The sequence below is a fragment of the Anguilla anguilla genome, chromosome 14, assembly GCF_013347855.1.
Source record: "Anguilla anguilla isolate fAngAng1 chromosome 14, fAngAng1.pri, whole genome shotgun sequence".
Lineage (NCBI taxonomy): Eukaryota > Metazoa > Chordata > Actinopteri > Anguilliformes > Anguillidae > Anguilla > Anguilla anguilla.
The window spans coordinates 15,895,060-15,915,643 of NC_049214.1; the positions used below are offsets into that span (position 1 = coordinate 15,895,060).

The 20,584-nt window shown below is 37.5% G+C and overlaps 1 protein-coding gene across 3 annotated transcripts; it reads left to right on the top strand.

The window, feature by feature from the left end:
• Window positions 1-6,176: 6,176 nt before the first annotated feature.
• Window positions 6,177-20,428, top strand: ppp1r26 (protein phosphatase 1, regulatory subunit 26). Of its 3 annotated transcripts, none has more exons than XM_035390599.1 (6): window positions 6,177-6,548; window positions 10,165-13,711; window positions 17,607-17,727; window positions 19,240-19,377; window positions 19,804-19,862; window positions 20,038-20,428. In XM_035390599.1, exons 2-5 carry the CDS (start codon window positions 10,224-10,226, stop codon window positions 19,855-19,857), a joined length of 3,801 nt encoding a protein of 1,266 aa, XP_035246490.1. In that variant the 5' UTR covers window positions 6,177-6,548; window positions 10,165-10,223; the 3' UTR covers window positions 19,858-19,862; window positions 20,038-20,428. The 3 variants fall into 3 exon arrangements, with proteins under 3 accessions (XP_035246490.1, XP_035246491.1, XP_035246493.1); XM_035390600.1 differs by having other exon boundaries at window positions 20,041-20,428; XM_035390602.1 differs by having other exon boundaries at window positions 17,607-17,721.
• Window positions 20,429-20,584: the final 156 nt, after the last annotated feature.

Consider the following 20,584-nt stretch of genomic DNA (forward strand, 5'->3'; position numbering starts at 1 on the left):
TTCCACACAGTATCATAATAAAAAGAGGTGTGAAAGCAGCTACAGTCATGAAAATGTGGTGAAAACTAGCTTTGATATTTATAAAGAAGGAAGAATGGAAATATTGAAAGCATTTTAGGATATATACAGGGTGAAAATTTATTTACATAAGCATTATGTACATTGTTATCAGTTCTAAGACGCCCTTAAAATACACAGCAATGCAGCACATTCCCAATATATAGACTAATTAGCCCATTCAGGTGCAGGTGTAAAAATGCCTACTAAAACAGTGGTTTAGTGTTTCTAAATTCATCAATTTTTTTATTTTATTTTATTTTTCATTTTTCATCATTCCCAGTAACATGAGAAAAAATTGACATACCCTTCAGGAGTTGAAGTGACAACTGTTTTACTCAGCATGGCCACATAATGTAATTCACAGACCACACAGAATTCAGATCATAACTGATGATATGGTCTGTTTTGCAAGGAGAATGAAACACAGAAAATCTCGCTCTCTCTGGCTCTGCATGCATGAACATTCGTGTCTGGTATCTGGAGCCACCTGCTGTTTAAGTTTGTAACAATTTCTTTGGTGTGTGATTTTTATTGTACTGCTTAATTACAGTACAGCACAAGAAACAACATAAAGGCATAAATAGCTTGACATATGATGATCTTCTTTATGTAGTTGGTCATAAAGAACTACAAATAATAATTCAGATGCATTACAATAAAGTTTCATAGCTGTATTAGTACAATTTTGTGCTACTAACATTTCATACCAACAGCATAATTTCAGGCTTAGATTATTCTTCCATTCTTTTCTTCACAGAAGTAAACAATTCCCACAATCCCTTACAATCATCAGTGGAATAAAACAGAGTAAATCTATTATTAAACTACTCCAGCCTTCCATCTAGCCTAATTGCAATCTTCTGACTGATTTGCAATCGAGGCGACTACCTGAACAAACTAATGACATGCCTAGGATGCTCCATATCATAAATATTTCTATTATTTCTATTATAAATATTATACTTAAAGCCACCTTGCTCTCCTTGAATTCTACCATGTAAAAAGATCTTATATTATCAATATACCCAATAAGTTTTATAACAACCAGAATTTTCCCTCATCAACACCCTAGATGTGATATCCAATAAGATCATAAACTCAGTTCTAAAGCTTATAAAGAGAGGTCATCCTTCCCAGTGATCAATAATACCTCTGATACATCTTCTCTCACTCTGTCAAAAGAGTAATTATCGATCCTGTCGTATAATGCAAAGAAAACAGTGCAAAGAAAAACAAGTATTAAACTTATACTCAATAATGTACCAATGTGGCATACAGTAGGTCTGTTGAAAAGAAACCATGCTCTAAACGATTCCATCATTAAAATATAGCTGCTAGCAGTAATTACAGGGTCCCAGCACTCATTCCCACAGTAAAGCAATTGCTATACTATCAGTCTATAAGCCTCAATGTTGTAACAACGCTGCAAAGCCATTGGGTTGATGTTGGATTTCATTATTTGGTATCCAACAAAGTAAAAAAAAAGATTTATTTGTTAAGATACTGGTATTTGCATGTAATGTTCAAGTAAATTTCATGGAATTCCTATGAGACCAATGGATACTATGAGCTGACCAAGTTTGGTTAAGTGTACCAGCTAAAAGTAATTTAAGGACAATGGGAAAGAAAGTAGAAGAAGAAGAATAATAAGAAGAAAAATGCTTTTTTCACTGCCAAATATGGAATGTTGTGCATATTGTTCCTGTTTGAGCTTCATAGGCTCTCTTGATCAAATTTGTTCTCTCTCCTTTTCAGAGTAGTCACAGTTACACCACTATTACACCACAAAATGATGGCCCCCACTACCATCCCCTTTCAACCAAAGAAAAAACATCAGCAAAGAATCCAAACAGAAAAATATTTTTTTAATGAAGACATACTACTGACAATGCATGCATGCCTTTCAATGCTATCAAATAAAATCAATGCACAAACAATTGTCACTTCTCTAGATGTTGACGTATGTATGCCACATTGGTACACTATTAAGTATCTAGATGTTGAAAAGGCATTCAAATTTAATGGAATTCAAGAATCAACAATAATGAAATTAAATGTAATTCAGTCACTTATTCAGAGGTACTAGTCTAAGTAAATTCTCCCTGTTTTCTAAAGATCACAAATGAATATTGTTTTTTTTTTTTTGTTTTTTTTTATATAATAATGTACTCTTTTGCCAGAGGACAAACATTATAAATTGTTGATCAGATTGCAATACTATGTTTTGGTATTTTCTGTTCAAATATGCTTTAATAAAACAGTAGTAAAACAAACACTGCAATACAAAGGCATCTACCAGTGCTATACCGATTTGTGAGTTTAGTTTTTATTGTTCCTTAATGAACTATCAATCTTTGATAGACAACAAAAAACCAGCCAGTTCTGTCCTCTTTTTGTCCTTGTATACAGCAACACCTTGTGGCTTGCTAAAAAATTGCATATTTCCAGTATTTCCTATGGAAGGTCATGCTGCATAAGACAATGACAGTATCCCTTGTGTACATACTTCTACATATATGCATATTAATGTAAATAATTTGCTGATATTTTGAAACACATGGACCTATGTCAGATTAAAATGTATGAATGTGTCAATTCATATTTTGTTAATATTAAAACAGCAATTGTTATAAAATGATCAAATATTAATTTTAAATATTCACATTTTAGGTTCAAATGCATTAATGTGCCAAGTAAAATATATATATATATATATTGTTCATGTCAACAAATCAATAATTATAATACAAATCTACCTAACATAAATTGCAATATAAAGGACAGAAGAACCATGAAGTTATAGATTGACTGGACAACCCAGAAGGTTTTGAAACCAGAAGTAGCATACAAAATTAAACCATACAAGGCTCCTTAATATAAAAGACACCTGTTCTCTTTGTTATGATCAGTGATGGAAAAAGGTAAGCATTAAACATAAAACCTTATTTATATAACCTGGAAATGCACCTCTTAACTGCTTGCTGGGGAAAACACCGAAATAAACTAACAGCAGTGCTTAAATACACAGTTTGTAAAAAAATAAATAAATTAAAAGGATGATATGGGGCTCTGAAAAAATGAAATTATATTAAAAGCTGAAGCAGAAAAAAGTATGAGAGTTGCCATTTTTCAAGTGTGCAGTAATGTAAGTAACCAAGTAACCATTTCAATGAAGGAATATCTTTGAACATTTCAGAATCAAACATGATTCCCATTACCAAAGGGTATACCAGATTTCTCAGATGTACTATACCTTGAATCAATCAGTAAACCAAGAATAAATGAAAATACCAAATATTGTAAGATGACACGCAAGGTTTATGATATTTTCTTTATATTTGTAATAGAGTCAAATGTAAAGATAACCCATTAGAGATATACTGATCTGATCTGACCAAATTACAAGACAAAATTAAGCACACAAAAAACATTACCTTAACAGATTGCTTCATGTCACAAAACACCTCTGGTGTTGTTGTGAAGTCAGGCTTAAGTAATGGAAGGTAAAGGAAGGTACTGTTTCAACTTACTCAGTATGGTAGATCTGCTCTACTATTGATCGACAGGGGGAGGACTGGCTGACAATAAGCAAACAAAATGAGGTTAACTGATATGGGGAAAGAAGTTCTTCAATGATGTGCTACAGTATACCGATTATCTACAAAGAACAGCAGTGTTTCATAACTGTTGTGCATTACAAACAAGCAAAATGCATAATAATTTTGAAAATCAACTACAGAATGAGACAGACTTAAATGAAATGTGTTAGCTAGCATGTACATAGGGAGAAAGATGAAAATTAGAACAATGAAAATTAGGGAGAGTTCACCTGGTTCAGGCAAATAGATAAATAAATAAATAAATAAATAAATAAATAAACACTTCTATGATATCTGTAAGTTAGTGCGAGTCATACCTATATTTCACCGATTAAATTTGTAATGGCTTAGTGGGAGTCAAAATATTTTAGAAATCATTTATACAGTGAAAAGACGTCCGCACATTCAGCCCAATTATGGCTCAGGTTCTACAAGAACAAAGAATTATGGCTCAGGTATGTTCTGAAGGTCATTTTGACCGAAAGCTCAGCTAATTAAACTAGATTTTCAATATACTCAGTGTGCCAAGTTCTTCCTTTAGAAATCGTTTATATAAAATTGTATTGGCTGCATGTATTTAACATGGTAATCTGCTAGGTGTGATACACTGTCAGAAAAAGGGGTATGGCAGCAGTCAGTTTTTGTTCTTGTGGTACAATATTCTTTCACTGGGTAAAATTTGTACCTTAGAATACTAATCTAAAAGGGTACACTGTATAATGGGCATAACTTTGAGGTCTGATAATACTTCACGGGCATACAATGGGCATACTCCATGATCTGATATCAAATCTGGACTATACCAGCATTGACTGTGGACAGCAGGCCCATGAAGTATGGCTGACATATACACTCACCGGCCACTTCATTAGGTCATTAGGTTCAACTGCAAACTGCACCCGTTAACACAAATATCTAATCAGCCAATCATGTGGCAGCAACTCAATGCATTTAGGCATGTAGACATGGTCAAGACGATCTGCTGAAGTTCAAACCAATCATCAGAATGGGGAAGAAAGGTGATTTAAGTGACTTTGAACGTGGCATGGTTGTTGGTGCCAGACAGGCTGGTTTGAGTATTTCAGAAACTGCTGATCTACTGGGATTTTCACGCACAACCATCTCTAGGGTTTACAGAGAATGGTCCGAAAAAGAGGCTGGAAATATCCAGTGAGTGGCAGTTCTCTGGGCAAAAATGCCTTGTTGATGGCAGAGGTCCGAGGAGAATAGCCAGACTGGTTCGAGCTAATAGAAAGGCAACAGTAACTCAAATAACCACTATGTGCAAGATCTGTGCTTCTATTAAGTTCCTTCTCAACTGTTAGCCAGATAAAGAATTTATCTGAATAAGAAAAAAAAAAATCCTTCACCAGGGAGCACAACGCGTGCGTTATGATGTCATTCAATTTGAAAACAGGCTGACCTGCAAAGTGAGCCAGGTGCCTTGCTTGGATCAGATGGTAAAATCTGCTCAGAAGTTTAGACCCAAAAAAAGCAGAGCCGTATTGAGGATGTGGAGTGGTGGGCAAGGCTTTTGTTCTCTTTATGCTTAATGTGCTCAAACCAGGATGGGGCATGGCCCGGGCAAGGTAAGTTGAAAGCACCCTGTGAGGAATTTGACAATATAAACAGTGCACACACTGGCTGTTAATTTATGCATAACACTCTATACAATCTCTCTGATTGTGAGGAAATTGATTAATTATAGCATCACAGAGCGCTGAAACGGAAAAACAATTACATCTATAAATGCCAAACTGTATTGATGGATGTTTTCATTTTGGGTCCCAAGCTCAAAAGGCAAAGGTTCTAATATTTGCAAGGACTGCACATCAGACTTCAGCAAGGAACATTTAGAGAAGGGATGCGATTCAACATATTGAATCCTTTAGAACACAAATTGAACAGTAGGGATGCAAAATTGCCTAATTTACAAAGAAATCTTAACTGTTTTTTTCGTTTTAACTTTGAAGTTACTAAAGCACAATTAGAAAGGCAGCTGTACAAGTCATATTAACCCTTGTGTTCCGTTTTGGTCAAATTGAATCTAGTAAAAGAAGAACGACACTTGTGAGAGATATATTTAATAACCTGTGACAAAACTGTACATTTGGTTCTTGTTTTGTTTTCCTATTTGTTGTTCATTGTCTGCATTTACTTTTAGTCTTTTTGGCTATATATTTTATTTGAATATAATAAGATAAAGATGAAAAATAATTGAAAATGTCAGTTCAAAACGATAAATATCAAGGAATAAGTTGAATGGCAATTGGTAAATAAGCCGTTACTTTTGGAACAAGTTACTCCCTTATTTTTAGAAAACCCTGCCTTCACGTTCTCAGCCTTCATGTGTGTATATATAGTATTTATTTTATTTTTAGTTAAAGTATATCGTACCTTTAAAAAGTAAAGTTTTAACGTAAAAGTTATCTAGGTCACTTGCATCATTTAAGGGCACAACAACTGTCTGGGATTCTTACCTGCAGCCTTTGGGTCTCAAGCCCAGTCCTCCCTCATGCCATTGTATCCGGCTGTAGCAAGTGTAATTTGTCGTTGCTACTTATTTGATCCAGGCAATACAGTAGCAAGGCGGTCACTTATATGCAAAATGTAATGCAATATTCAGAGGTAAATAAACATAACATTTTCGTAGGCTAAACCACGAAGCGTAGGATAGCCTACTCCATGTCGAGTGTATCTTCGGAAAATGTGTCAACGGTGCCTTTAACTCAGTCTCCCTAGGTAGCCTAAGCGGGCTGGCTGGAGTTGTTGATGCCGTGCACTTACTGCGCGCACCCGAGCTGTGTGGACACTTGCAAGCTATCGAATTAAACACGAAAAATACACTTTAAACAACTGAAACGTTGAAAAGGAGCCCTCTGATATCAGGTAAGTTCGATACCTTGCTTTTCGTTCCCGTAGAATTATTCTGAAATAAATATCGATTGGCTGCTGAGCAACACAATACAAAGGTTTTAAGCTATTTGCCGACAAATTGCCGGTGCGAAGTGAAGTGAACAGGCCCATAAGTGTTGTATTTCTCAAGACACTCAACTGGAAGTAATTATAACTTTTAATTTGGAAATGTATTGCAATGTCTTTATCTTTTATAAAGCAGATATTGTTCATATATAACTAGTTTATTTCGATAGCAGTTAAAATCAGCAACTTAACGGTGGTGAATTCATCAGGATTCAGTGTGGCCGTGCTGCAACCGCGGCTGGTTGCTCTGCGGTGTCTCTTAGTGATACTCCCCGGGCATCAGTGCAGTCCTAGCCGCAGAAAGGATACGGGAACATCCCGGTGCGGGATTGCGAATGGAGGCAATGTTTTGAACATAAATGTAAGACCAGAATGACGTCAGAATGCATCACTGTATGAAGCAAAAATGTATCATTTCAACGGGGGATGGTTAGCTTATCACCACGTTGCTTTTACAAGTCCTCCACACTTCGCTAACTACCTAGCTGGCTTGCTAATGTACTATGATGCTGAAGATAGCTAACGTTAGCTAGCTGGTTGAGTATCGATAACTATAGCTAGATGTAGCCCTCGAGCTACACCGTCAGTTATTTTTCTCATTTTGGTAATTAGTGATGGTCATTTTACTGTAGCTTGCTTTTGTCAAAACCTGTAATTATGTTTATATAGTATGGTCGTAAGTAAGCTGTAAGGTTTCGTAGTGTGTCACGTTTTTGTTTAATTTGGTTGGACTTCCCTGATTGTTATTAGCAAAGCTAACTAGCGTTCTTTAGCTTGGTTGAAGGCTAGCTAGCGACTTTAGTGTACAGGTTCGGCGGCTGAGAGAGAAAGGGAAAGCGCTTATAGTTGAACCTCAAATCACCAACGTTGCGTCAACAGAATATCTGTACAAGCCTTCAAAACAAACCAAAAATTCATTCTTGAAATCAGCTTGTCATACTGTTGCGACCGTTTGATGCCTCCTTGTCTGTGTGGGTGGACTGGGGGCGATTTGGCTTCTGCCTGTAGTTGACAAAGGGTTTGTATTTGTAACATGTATTGTATTGTAACGTAACTCATTTGGCTATGTCAGGCCTGCTGAATGGTCAGAGCTATTCTAGCCCTAAACCAAACACAGGACATTAAAAGTGCGTCCAATCCTCAGACCTTTTTAAATTGGTCAATTGCATCATTATTTTATTATTAAGGATACAATTGTTCATAAATGTGTTGCCAACATTGCAAACCTCTGGATTTATATTTGAGAGTTTTGATAATGAGATAGCTGGATGAAACTAAAAATGTTACCTTGCTGGGCTACCAAAATTCCACGAACTACACATAAATATTAACTAGCTAAAATAAATGTGAACGCTGTGAAACTTCTCATATACATTGTCCTTTCTAGATTACAAAATATCCATATTTGGTAACAATTCATGGTAAATCGACAATGGAATTGTGTCGTTTTTCATAGTCGTTTAAACACTGGAGGTTTCAAAACTTTTTGTTCTAATTTGACAACTTGACAAAAGCCAGAGGAAGGGAATGTTCCTGCACAGAACAGGGAACATTAACTGCTAATACAATAGCACCTTGATCACTCCATCTAACTCACTCATACCAGAAACTATCCCACAATTCAACCATTTACATCAAAATACGATGGGGGAAAGGCCCTGAACAGAAAGAGACTATAGGTAAGAAATAAGGCCAAGAGATAGGGCCTATGGTATTAAATTGGTAAACTGGGAAATCACTCATTAAGACTGTAAAAGTTATATATTTTTTAGGAATTATTCCATGTTTAACTATTAGAAGACTACAGAGTGTCAATATAAGACTTGTAGTAATTCACCTTGAAAAATATGTTTGGCGTAATTTAATTTAGACCTGGAAAAATGTGCATTGAATTTGCCCAGTAATATAAATAGAGAAAGGACATGATCCACAAATGTGGTATTTGAAATATAACTGGAACTGGAAATGAAGAGTTTGAGTGAGAACGATTAGGCCTATAACTTCCTTTTTTGCCAGACATTTCTGAATATATGATAGGGTTCTGGCCTCGAATGTACTTATGGTAAATGAAAAAAATAAACAATTTTTAGTGCACAGGAGATGTTGCCACAAATCATAACCATATCAGAAACTGGAATGATTTATCTTGATTGCTAAATCAGATTATTAGGACCTACATCATTTTATGACTTCTTTTGTAACTTGTAGTTCCCTCCCCCAGTACTAGAAGGTCATGAAAGTCTCCATACCTGTCATTTAACTATAATCATATAGTGGTGTAATCATCTCGATTATCTAAGTACCTTTTACAAGGTGCCGGATCGGTCACTCAAGACTCACCCCTTTTTATTAAAGGGTGAAGAACCATCATCATGCGACTTTTGCAGCATTCCCTTGACTGGCACGCACATTTTACTGAACTGCCCTGCCTTTAATGCCACAAGACAACAGTTTTATTCAGAAAGTTCCATGAAATATGTTTTTAACAAGGTGTCCCCTGAAAGAATTGTAGAGCTGTTATCACAAGTACATTTGAAACATCTTATATAGGTTTTATTTAATTTTATGGTTTGCTATTGATCTATTACTATTTTCTATATATTGAAATGTTATCATTACCATGGTCTTGCCATGAAATGGCCTTAGATGCTGACATGGCACTAAATACCAGAAATGAAGCTTCTAAGAATATGAATTTATTTACCTTTTAATAAGTAGGCTAAAAGTGTGTACTGCACTGACACTTAGCCTGCTTTTTTACTTAACAATAGGGACAGACAATGAATCCGATATAAATTGGTGAAAATACTGCACACTTGTGATCAAAAATATGTAGGCTTAAGTTTTGTTTAGTTCACAAGCTGGCTGAAATAACTGCATTAGCTGATCAGGGTAATAGTGGGTAGCTTTCCTGAAAGTGTTTATATAGATGCCTGTAATAATATAGCCTATGCCTAGATCAGAGGTGTCCAGTCTTATCTAAAAAGGGCCAGTGTGGGTGCTGGTTATTTTTGCCTAGCACTGACACCTGATTGAACCAATTAACTAATCATGGGCTTCAACCAAGACCTTGATAAGTAGAATTAGGCATTAAGTGTCTTGTCTAACCTATACCAACATTTTAAGCTAGATTTTCGGACCCCTACTCTTGTTGTGGCCTTAGCCTGTGGATCCATGCAGATTCACATCTAAGGAGAAGGGTATCCAAGTCACTCCCTTGTCTCAGAGTATTTACATTTTCAATACTGGTTTTAAACAAAGATATTACGTGCATCAGATGTCCGTATCCACTGAAATGGGCCCCCTTGTTGGCTAACCACCATTTAGCAAAATGTTGGCTACATTATAGTTTTTCTGTGTCTTTAGTAAACAGAAACTGAGGCAGTTTAGTTAAAGTTGCCTAGTGATATAAACTCTGAATGCATTGAGCAAAACAATAGAAGCTCTTTATATTTTAAAGGATTACATAACTGGGCTGTGTTGACAAGCAAATAATTAAAATTTGTCTTTGATTATTTTCCAGGATGTGAACGTGGCCAGAGTCATCCCTCCCATGACCACATCATACCCCAGCACATTAGAATGTTCCTGAAGAATGTTCCACCTGTGGTTGCACTGCATACAGAATGGAGGTCATATGGTCCAACAAGAAACTTTAGCCTGCCTTTGTGCTTCAATGACTCTGACAGTGACATATCCACCACTGGCACACCAATCCCTGAGAAGGTCCAGATGATTATTGAAAGCCTAAGAAACACAGAGTCCTCCATCGACATGAGCGATGAGTATGAGGGAACTCTCCAGACAGGTCAGGCCCCATCCCCAGGATGCACCAGCAAGACAGTTGGTGTTGTGCATAAGGCAAGGCGAAGGGGCACATTGGGAGTTGCAAGAGAAGACAACAAACATGTGGATTCCATGGATTTTGGCACTCAGAGTCAGGACTCTGACAGTGATGACTCAGTTGACAGAGGAATTGAGGAGGCAATTCAAGAGTACCTGAAGAAAAAGGGTGACCACAAGCGGAAGCTTGAGCCGACTGCAAGTCCATCACAGGTTCCCAAGCACCTGAAGAGAGAATGTCCCTTTTCAGATACCCCCAAAAATTTAGACGGCAATATAATCTTAACTGCCAGCAGCAACCACATCCCAAAAAATGTGAAGAAAACGAGCAGCGAGAGACCCTCTGAGGAGAACTCTCTGGTGGTGAAAAAAGGGGACATCATTAAGGCTGTAAAAACATTCCCCTCCTTTGAAACAAAGAAATGTCATATTAATGTATGTTCTCAATCTAATAAAGGGCAAAATCTCAGCACAGTTAAACTGGAGGAAGAGTCGCCTGACTCAAGCAGTGATGATGGAATTGAAGAAGCAATTCGCCATTATCAGCTTGAGAAAATAAAGGAAAATTCTGAAGACTTAAAAAAACCTTGCACATTTTTGCAACCAAATGAGGAATCTGATTCTAGCAGTGATGATGGCATTGAAGAAGCTATTCGTCATTACCAGCTGGAGAAGCAAAAGGAGGAGGGCAAGCATGTCTCAAAAGCCTTTAAGAACTCTCATCCTAAGCAAGCCCATGGGAGTAAAGCTCCTTCACTGTGTTTGGATCATTCAGGCACTCAAGCTATCAAAAAACAGAAAGTGTTTACAAAGAAAAGGAAAACCGAGAGAAACTCTAAACCTGTACTGTCCACACCTGTAGCATCCCGTCACACTTTGAGTAAATCATTAGACAACCCTGACATTACAGACAATGGTATTTCTTTAACAAAAAGCAAAATTCTTTCAGAAAAGCTAACTCCAGCTCCTTTGAAGGTGAACACTACTGCTGAGCTAATGTGCGCAGAGGCTATATTGGATATTTCTAAAGCTGTCATGCCTGAGGCTTTTACAGCACTTCCAAATAACTGTGTTTCATCTACTTTTCACAGTCAGGACAGAATGAACTGTGTAGAAAACAAAACTGATGAAAGCTCAATTGACAGCGATGATGGAATTGAACAAGAGATCAGAAAGTTCTTGGAACTTAAGGCACAAATGCACAGCCAATCATCTGGCACAACCAACTTTCCAGGTACACAAGAGCATGCCATGTCACCACAGCAAAAGAGGAAGGCTGACCCTTCCCAAAATAAGAAGCTGAGGCTTTCTTTGTCACATAAAAGAAAACGTAAGGAGGAAGGTGGTAATATTTGCATAGCAGAAGTAATGGATTCCAAATTACAAGACGAACATCACCCACAGCCTTTGGCAGTGCACGACAATACACTTAAGACTCAAGCAGGTGCATCAGAAAAGGCTGGTGTTGCTCTCCATGTGGCCACAACTACAAAAACCGAAGAGCCCACAAAAAACGGTGAGCAGAAACATACCACCCCTGTCAGCTTGAAGGATGCCAAAGATTTGGGGAGAGAGGGAGATTCACATCGATCCATTTTAAAAAATGAAGTATCAAAATCATTAATGTTGGCAGAGAGAAGGGCGCAGACTGGAGACAAGAGCAGCTCATTGGACAGTGATGAAGACCTAGATGCTGCAATAAAAGACTTGCTGCTGACTAAGAAAAAGGTGAAGAGGAAGACAAGAGACCGAAAGTTGAAGTCAAAAAAGTGTGTTCAATTTGGAGCTGTAGAGCTGTGCCTTGTGGACGAATTAGAGTCTGAGAAAAAGAAAACTGTCACGGATTGTAAAACTTTTCCCAGCTCTAAGATCACTAAGAGTTGTATTTCTAAAAGTAGTAAAGAAGCTCCTAAGCAGAACACAAATGGTGGAAGTATAAAACCAAAATTGTGTAAAAACTCATCAGAGCAGCTGAAGGCCGATAAGCAGGTGAAACACTCCTGCCAGTTTGAACAAATAGGTCAAAAGAAAGGTCACACTGATGTAGAACTCCTATCAAGTGGCAGTCATCTGGGTGCAGCTCAGGTAGAACACGATAGCAGCTCGGTGGACAGTGATGACAGCATTGAGCAGGAGATTAGGAAATTCTTGGCAGAGAAGGCTAAGTTGTCTATGGTGAGAAAGGATGGGGAAGATGTAAAGAATATTAGTAACAACCCCACTGATTCCATGACAAAGGAGGGAGTAAAGATGGAAGCTCAGCAGGCTGAGATTCCACCCACCACAGAAAATCTGTACGAAGTACTTCCTTACAGTGATGTGTCAGGACAGCCAGGATGTTGGGAAAGGGAGGTCCTAAAAAGTACATCCCTAGGCTTAGGGTGTCACGTTCCTCAGTCAGCTGATAAGGGGTTATCTCCTTCGGTGGCCAGTACTTCCAACTCCCCATCCAGCCTGAAGCCAGATAAGGAAGTGAACACCGTGAAGGCAGTGAAAATGGGGAGAGTAAGCCTGAAAAACAGCAGCACTGATAAAACTGGTCCAGGCATGGAAAAGGTTATGTCAGTCTCCAAAATCAATCCAGTTTCACCTAGCTATAAAACAGAAAATATTTACACACACCGGGCAACACTTCCACTGATACAGACGGGGGTGCCTGTGTCACAGAGCCCATTCCATATCAGTTCACCCATGAGGGTCAGAGATGTCCATGTGACAAACCTATCTGATCTGCATGTCCTTGCACGTGAAACACGCGACTCTGTATGTCCAGCAGCAGGAAACCATAAGAATGTCAACAAAGTTGAATCCCTAGAACCTTCTCCCCAGTCCCCAAATACGTCCATTGTTGCCGTCCCCTCTTTCGCTACACCAACTCCAGCCAGGCAGGCTGATGAGGACTTTGTGTTAGAAGAGACGAGAGGGAACAGCCTTGAACAAAAAGCAGCCCCTTGTCCACCAAGGAATGTGGTGCACATCAAAATGGGCCAGCCCTTGTTCTTAGAGCTGTCCTCCCGTAGCAGTAACTATGTTGAGATCAAGAGTAGGGATCTGAGTAAGGGTTGTGACAAAATAGTTTGCACCAGAGAAAGGGAAGAGAGCAAGGGAGAGGGAGGAGACCTTGTGAGAGAAGGATCTGAGGAATGTATAGATGAGACAGGTGATGAATCAGAAGAGAGCCCAAGTGCTAGTCAGAGGTCAAGGGCGAAGAAACAGTTTCCTAGATTGTGAGTATTGACCTTGTCTCGTTTAATTTTGTTTATCATTTCACACATTGGTTTTTTTTTTTCTTCATTCTTCTCTCATGGTAAATCTTCCTTCCGATTATGCCTTCTTCAGATGTTTGTAAATTCCAGTACTTTCGTATTTAAGATTGCAAGGAATTTTAGTTTAGAGAATAGGTGTAGTACACAGGATTTTTGTATGCTTATTTGTACATTTATATTTAAAACACATACATGTTGTTCAGTGGGTGAAATATTTTTATTTTTCCTGTTCTTGTTGTTCTCGGAATTGTGGAATGCATAATAGAGGCAAGAAAAGCAGTCAGTACATTTATTTTCTGTGCACTATATACATGCAGGACGTCTCTGGTAAAGGAAGCCAATGCAGATCATCATACCTTGTTTTTTGTCCACACAAAACACCTTAAATTTACCCAATCACAGTATCAGATGATCAGCAGTTTACTTGGGTGATCACTTGTGTTGAGCTGCTGGTATGATTTTTTTTGCATTCTTTTTGGGACTAGGATTAACTACTAATCAATAAAACCTTTTTTACATTAGAATAAATTAGACCAAAATAAAATGTGCGCTTCTCAAAATACCTGAACATTTGTCAAATGATTTTGTAATGTGTATAGTATATACAGTGTGGTGTTAATCCTGCGCTTTATTTCAACTGTATATTGGATATGATCTGTAATTCCATGTTGTCTATAGCAGTTTTAAACTGACCACACAAACTTGTCACTGTTCACTCTTAAGACTCTTCAGTACAGAACATTCTTGGATCCATGCCATTTGTTTTATTATTATTATTATTATTATTATTGACTAGGTCACTAGGACTAATTAATGTCAGTTAATAACATTGTCATAAATCTGTCTTAAGTATGATGTGTGTGTTGAAACTCTTTTTTCATTGAGAAGCAATACTAGTTTTGTTTTCCAATATACTGTACTTGTGATATTGTCTGTAAGATCCATATTGGCTTAAAGTTTCTTTTTTATACATGTTTGGTGTAGTGGTATTTGTTTGTGGGGTCATTGAGGGACCACTGATAGATTTCGCGTTTATACTATGGATAATTCAAAAGGCAGCATAACAAGGGCTCATAATAAGTATATTATACTGTATACAATAATTACCTGCCACTACCCCGATCGCTATCGTGCAATGTAAATTGTACAGTACCACATCAAGGGGAACATAATTTAAACCCATGTGCAAACAGTGGGATTTACTTCTAAACTTGCAGTTTGCATCAGATTGATTATTTCTCTTTAGTGAAATGGTCTGATTGATAACTACTGTGCCATAGTAATGGTGCAACAGGAAATAGGTGCCTCTGCTTTTGTGGTATTGTGGTAGTCATTCTTGTATTGGTAACATTGAGACTTGGACTGGGAATCAAGCCCTCATCAGGTTTCCTCATTTGTTTAGTATACAAGAACTCAGCAGTCCAAAAACATCTGTTCATCTGGCAAGTGTTGAACTTTCAGTTATGAAAATTTGAGTCAACCTATGGAACTCAATCAAAACAGCTAGGCCAACCACAATGCATTGTCTTAGCACAGCTTTGCGCTGTAAAAGGAAATAGCATTTTCATATCAGGCAAGGTCGTATAACACAAAAAAGGCAAATTATTTCTGAGTAATATTGAAACGGCACAGGCAGTTTTTAGGTGAAGTGATTTACTGCATCCTCATTGCTGAAGGCTGGGTTGCACTTAACTAATACCACTGTAGTTTTGAAGTAGCCCAAACTGCATTTTTTATAAGATTAAAGGCTGATGAGAAAAGTGATGTCATTGTAATTGTGAAATAATGCAATTGTATAAGAAGTGGACATGGCCTAAATGCATGAGGGCAAAGTTTTAGCACTGGCTCTGAGATATGAGTGATAGTCCTATCCAAAAATGTGTTTCTTGCTCAGAGAATTCCTTGCACACTTTACTGACTTATGAATCACTTTATGTATGTATGTAGTTTTGCATAGCCTTTTGTAAAAGTCATGCTTACTTGACTAAGTTTTCTTCTGTCTCTTCTCCTGAATGCACTCAGCCCTTCTATATATATTGTCCTTCTGTGGCCTTTATTTGTGTTCGTTCTCATGTAGTTATTTATCTTTGTGAATTGGAACACGTGTATTCATGCGGCTTCTCATTTCTTTCTCTCTCTCACACACACACACACACACACACACTTCTGTGGCATTCTCCCCCAAACGGTACTGTGTTCTCAACCTGTCCAATAGCAGGATGTTGAAGCAGTGTGAAATATGTTTCTGCATTATTTACTGCAGCAGATGGTATACCCAGCAAGCACAGTTCTTCAAAGTTCATTACTTACTATTTGTAAAAATGACAACAGTAGTAGAATGATAATAATGAATAAAAAAGTATCCCTGCCCATGAGTAAATAAATGGTATAAATTGCAGTTTTAGCCACATGGCCTCTTAGCAATTCACTAGTGGGGTTAGTTAGCTCCTTGCATAATTTCTCAATTCACCTCTCTAACTCAATTGTAATTTTCTTTAAGTGTGGTATGTCTTTAGAGAAGTTTTCTTGAATTTCTATTGTGAGAAGAATGTTATTTATTTTTGTTTATACAAAAAAGAGATAAAGACTTTACTGACCATGCTGCGCATTGCCAGTTTTCATAAATATTTTGCAAATATGAAACATTTTTTTCCTTTTCCCTGTGTAAGGAGGAGCGAAAATCTGACTGTATCTTTAAAGTGCAGCTGTGGAATAAAGAATGAATTTCAACAAGACTATTGATATGTACTGACTGACTGACTTGGTGTTTACATGTGCATACTGTGTTTTGAAGAACATTTCTGTATCCAACAGGCTTAGCAAAGATCAAATGTGTTCCAACTGCAGCACAGGTGCAGGCATTTTATGGGGTAGAGGTCAGGGCTCTGTGCAGGCCAGTCAAGTTCTTCCCTACCAAACTCAGCAAACCATTTTTTTATAGACCTCACTTTGTGCATGGGGGCATTGTCATGCTGAAACAGGAAAGGGCCTCCCCCAAACTGTTTCCACAAAGTTGGAAGCACACAATTCTCAAGAACATCATTGTATGCTGCAGCATTAAGATTTTCCTTCATTGGAACTAAGGGGTCTAGCCCAAACCATAAAGACCAGCCCCAGATTATTATTTCTTCTCCACCAAATTATAGAGTTGGCAGGAAAGTTGGCATTATACATTCCACCAAACCCAGATTCATCGCTCCAGAGAACACGCTTCCACTGCTCCAGAGTTCAATGGCAGTGTGCTTTACACCACTCCAGCCGATGCTTGGCATTGCGCATGGTGAGGCTTGTGTACAGCTGTTCTGCCATGGAAACCCATTTCATGAATCTCTTGATGAACAGTTCTATTTTAACGCTGTTTCCACAGGTAGCTTGGAACTCTGTAGTGAGTGTTGCAACCAAGGAACATTTAATACTCCTGTTGCTCTGCCAGCCCAGTATTTTAATGGTGCATTCAAGCTAGTGCTTTGCATCACTTTGAGTGGAGTGCACAGAAGGTGGTCTTTACTTTGGATCATGCTTTTGATATCCCAGGGCAAACCAAAGCCATTCTTCAGTTATGAGAAAACCGTACCTTCATAACAGCCTCATTTCACACACACACACACACACTGTTTTGCTATCTCCATACAAGTATTTTCCCCTGTTCAACATGTTTAAACTTACACCACTGTGAGCCTGTGTCCTCCCCCTTCTCAGTAAATCAAACTGATGGACTTAACCTAAATATAAAATACTTTGTAGTCCTCACAGAGGGAAGACACAGGTGATAATTACATGAGTAGAACAATACAAATAAGTGAGGTAATGTTTGAGATGTCTGACATGTCACTTGTTCTGGCCTGCATATGCCCAGGATTTTGTCCACCACCATTGATCCTGGAGAGAGTTTTAGACCCTACATCATACTGAATTCACCTGAGAGGAACCTGAGACACCCCAAGAGAAGCATATTTTCAGAGGACCAACAGGTACAGGTACCAAAGAAAATTTATTTGAGCAATACAACAGATTGTGTCTGTGTACGCATGCTTTTCTTGATTGTTTTCTGTCCTTTTCTTTTCCTCAAAATGGAGTAATTCATATTACACTGTATAATTGTTTAATTGTATAATTTTTTTAACAGTTTTGAAAGCAATTACATCTATTTTATAATTAGCATTATAGTTAACTCTATATAAGGGCAAAGATCACTGTCACAAAAGTGCAGGTTTCCCATTTAAAATATATTTTTTTAATGGAATAATGCATTGATTTACCCCTTTGCGCAAGTCCCCTAGTGACCAGAACACCGGATCCTGATATTGCTCAACTCAGACATTCAGTGGTCCTGCAACCAAACTATGAGTGGAAACTACAAACTATGTTCTAGCTTTATTAGTTGACGATACACCACAACTGCCAAACATGGAGTGCCAAGATTGTTGCATAGGTCGACTATTTAACAAGCACCCCCTCCCTGCAGTCTCATCTGCAACTACACCCTCCAAGTTCATACTTCTCTCAATGAAATTTGAGTGTCTGTCAAGAGGATTGCACTATTCTGTAATTCAGGGATTTCACATACTGCAGTGTAAGCGTTCATAGGTGGCTCAGTCGTGTTGTTTGATGCACCGATTTACTGTGAAGCTTGAACATCGCCAAAAGTTTTCTGATGGCGGAATAATACATTTTTTAATTATTACATTTTTATGCATGTGTACCACATTGTGTCCCAATGTTATATCAATGTTTCATCTTAAGCCACAATAAGGGGCCATTTATATGCTTTATAATGGACACAGCATTTTATCCATTTTTGGAGAGGTTTTGATGCAGTTATACTAAAAGTAGGCCTACTTGATTTTAGGTAGTTTACCTGGGTAAATTAGGAAGTATTTTATTTGCACATGCAAAAACAGCAATTACTGCACAGTTGCGGCTCATCGTCAGTTAATTACAGGAGCATATGCAAAAACTGCAGAGCACAGGAAAGACATGCAGGTTCTGTCACAGCGCTCTTCATCAGGTACCCCAGTCACACTCTTACCTCAGAAAGTTACGTACAGTAGTAATGGCAATAATCTTGTATTAATGGTTATTACAGTTATTTGAAAGGGACAATATACACCAAACAACATTTCTACAGATGTGCTGTGCCTATGTAGAAGTACCAGATTTTTCTAAAAAGCTTTTTTCATCCATAGTCCATATTTTAGCTGTCTGAGAGATTTAAGGTTTATGGTTTATTTTATTTAAGAAAGGGACAGTGCACATTAATAAACAGGATAACTTAGATGCACCATGTAAATGTGCCAGATTTAGCCATACATGCTCATTTTCATCTGTAGTCCCTGGGCAGGTTGATGGTTTAAGGAACATAAAAGAACATACATAACACATAAGCACAGACAGCCGGATGCAGCTTCAGTTTTATTTGTCCAGTAACTTATTTGATTTCTCATGTAAGGCCTAAACACAGTGAATTATGTTTGTTTTCTTATTTACAGAGTCATAATCTGAAGATGCATGCTGACACTCAGAAACAAATGTCCCAAAAAGGCCCTGAAAGAATACATCCAAACTATGCTGTGAATGTCAACACATTCTATTCCAGGATTTCTCCTCCTACTGTCCCCTTAACAAAGGTTAATATTGGTTCATATCTACTATTGCCACATTGCTGTTCATTCATGATAATACAATAAACATTTATTTTGGGCAAATTAAAAAATATAGTTTCTGATATTTAAGAATTCATAAGCTCACTACCATTATTTTACAATGTAATGTATGGGTCTTTTCTGACTTTACTTATGTGCACAACTGTTTTTTTCTCATGCCAAATGATTGAAATGCTTCTTTTCTGGATGCATGGATTCTGGTTTTGTGTGCTTGAGCTGCCACAAAAGAGATATATACTTGTGGGGTGTGGTTTTATTGAAAAGGGGTGTAGTCTATTTTCTAGTGCTGCATACATTTCAGCAATTAATGTACAGCAGCAAAACCACGTTTATGATTAAACATGATTGCGGCTTCCATGAAGCAGTATTTTTCTTGCCTTTCTTCCACAGAAGGCCAAGAAGAAAAAGCTTGTTAAAAGAAAACTTCAGTTTCACAAATACTAGTCAAGGTAAATAATAGTCTTGCTAGAACTGACTTTGTAAAACTTCTCACACTCATATATTATTAGCATTAAATAAAACATAAACATAAAAGTATTTCCAGTGGTTTTGGTAATTGTGTAAGTTGCCGTGCAAGTTTTGTACTGCATTTCCAAGTAATAACCTTTCCCTTTTTTTCCCCAGAAGAGAAGAAACAATTGCAACATTAAAAATGCCCATCTCTGATTTATGGTATACCAAATCCTTCAAGAATGAATGTTGTTATGTTTACCCATGTGATAATTTGTGTTTGAGAGTGAAGTCTAGTCCTAAGTATTCAGATGTGCATACAAAGTTTGAATAGAATTGTTGGAAATATGAATAAAGCTAGTTTTTCTGAATTTTACCAACATGAGTTCCCATGGTTCACGCAATCTCTTCTTGGCCAAATCAATAAAAAAGTTTGTGTAAAGGCTATTACATATCCACATTGCACATCTTTAAAAAAAATAAAGCAGAGAGTACTGTTGTGTTTAATATGTTCAAGTATGATATTAATAACTGAAGTTCATTAATTGAATCCAAGCATTCGTTGTTACACTGCTTGTACAATTAACATTTCTGATTTTTTTTTTTTTTTTCACGTTTAAATAAACTTTGTTTTGACTCGTACAGTGTGTTTCTGTCTTTTTTGGGAATACATTTACATTTTTTTTTCCTTCTCTCAAATTTGAGATCAGTGGTTGGAACC

What these genes read in the sequence shown, in the direction of transcription:
- ppp1r26 (XM_035390599.1), top strand. Translation starts at nt 10,224, where the DNA reads ATGTTCCTGAAGAATGTTCCACCTGTGGTTGCACTGCATACAGAATGG. An exon ending in AAGAAACAGTTTCCTAGATT is followed by an intron (nt 13,712 to 17,606) that starts GTGAGTATTGAC and finishes GCATATGCCCAG; the next exon opens with GATTTTGTCCACCACCATTG. An exon ending in CAGAGGACCAACAGGTACAG is followed by an intron (nt 17,728 to 19,239) that starts GTACCAAAGAAA and finishes TCTTATTTACAG; the next exon opens with AGTCATAATCTGAAGATGCA.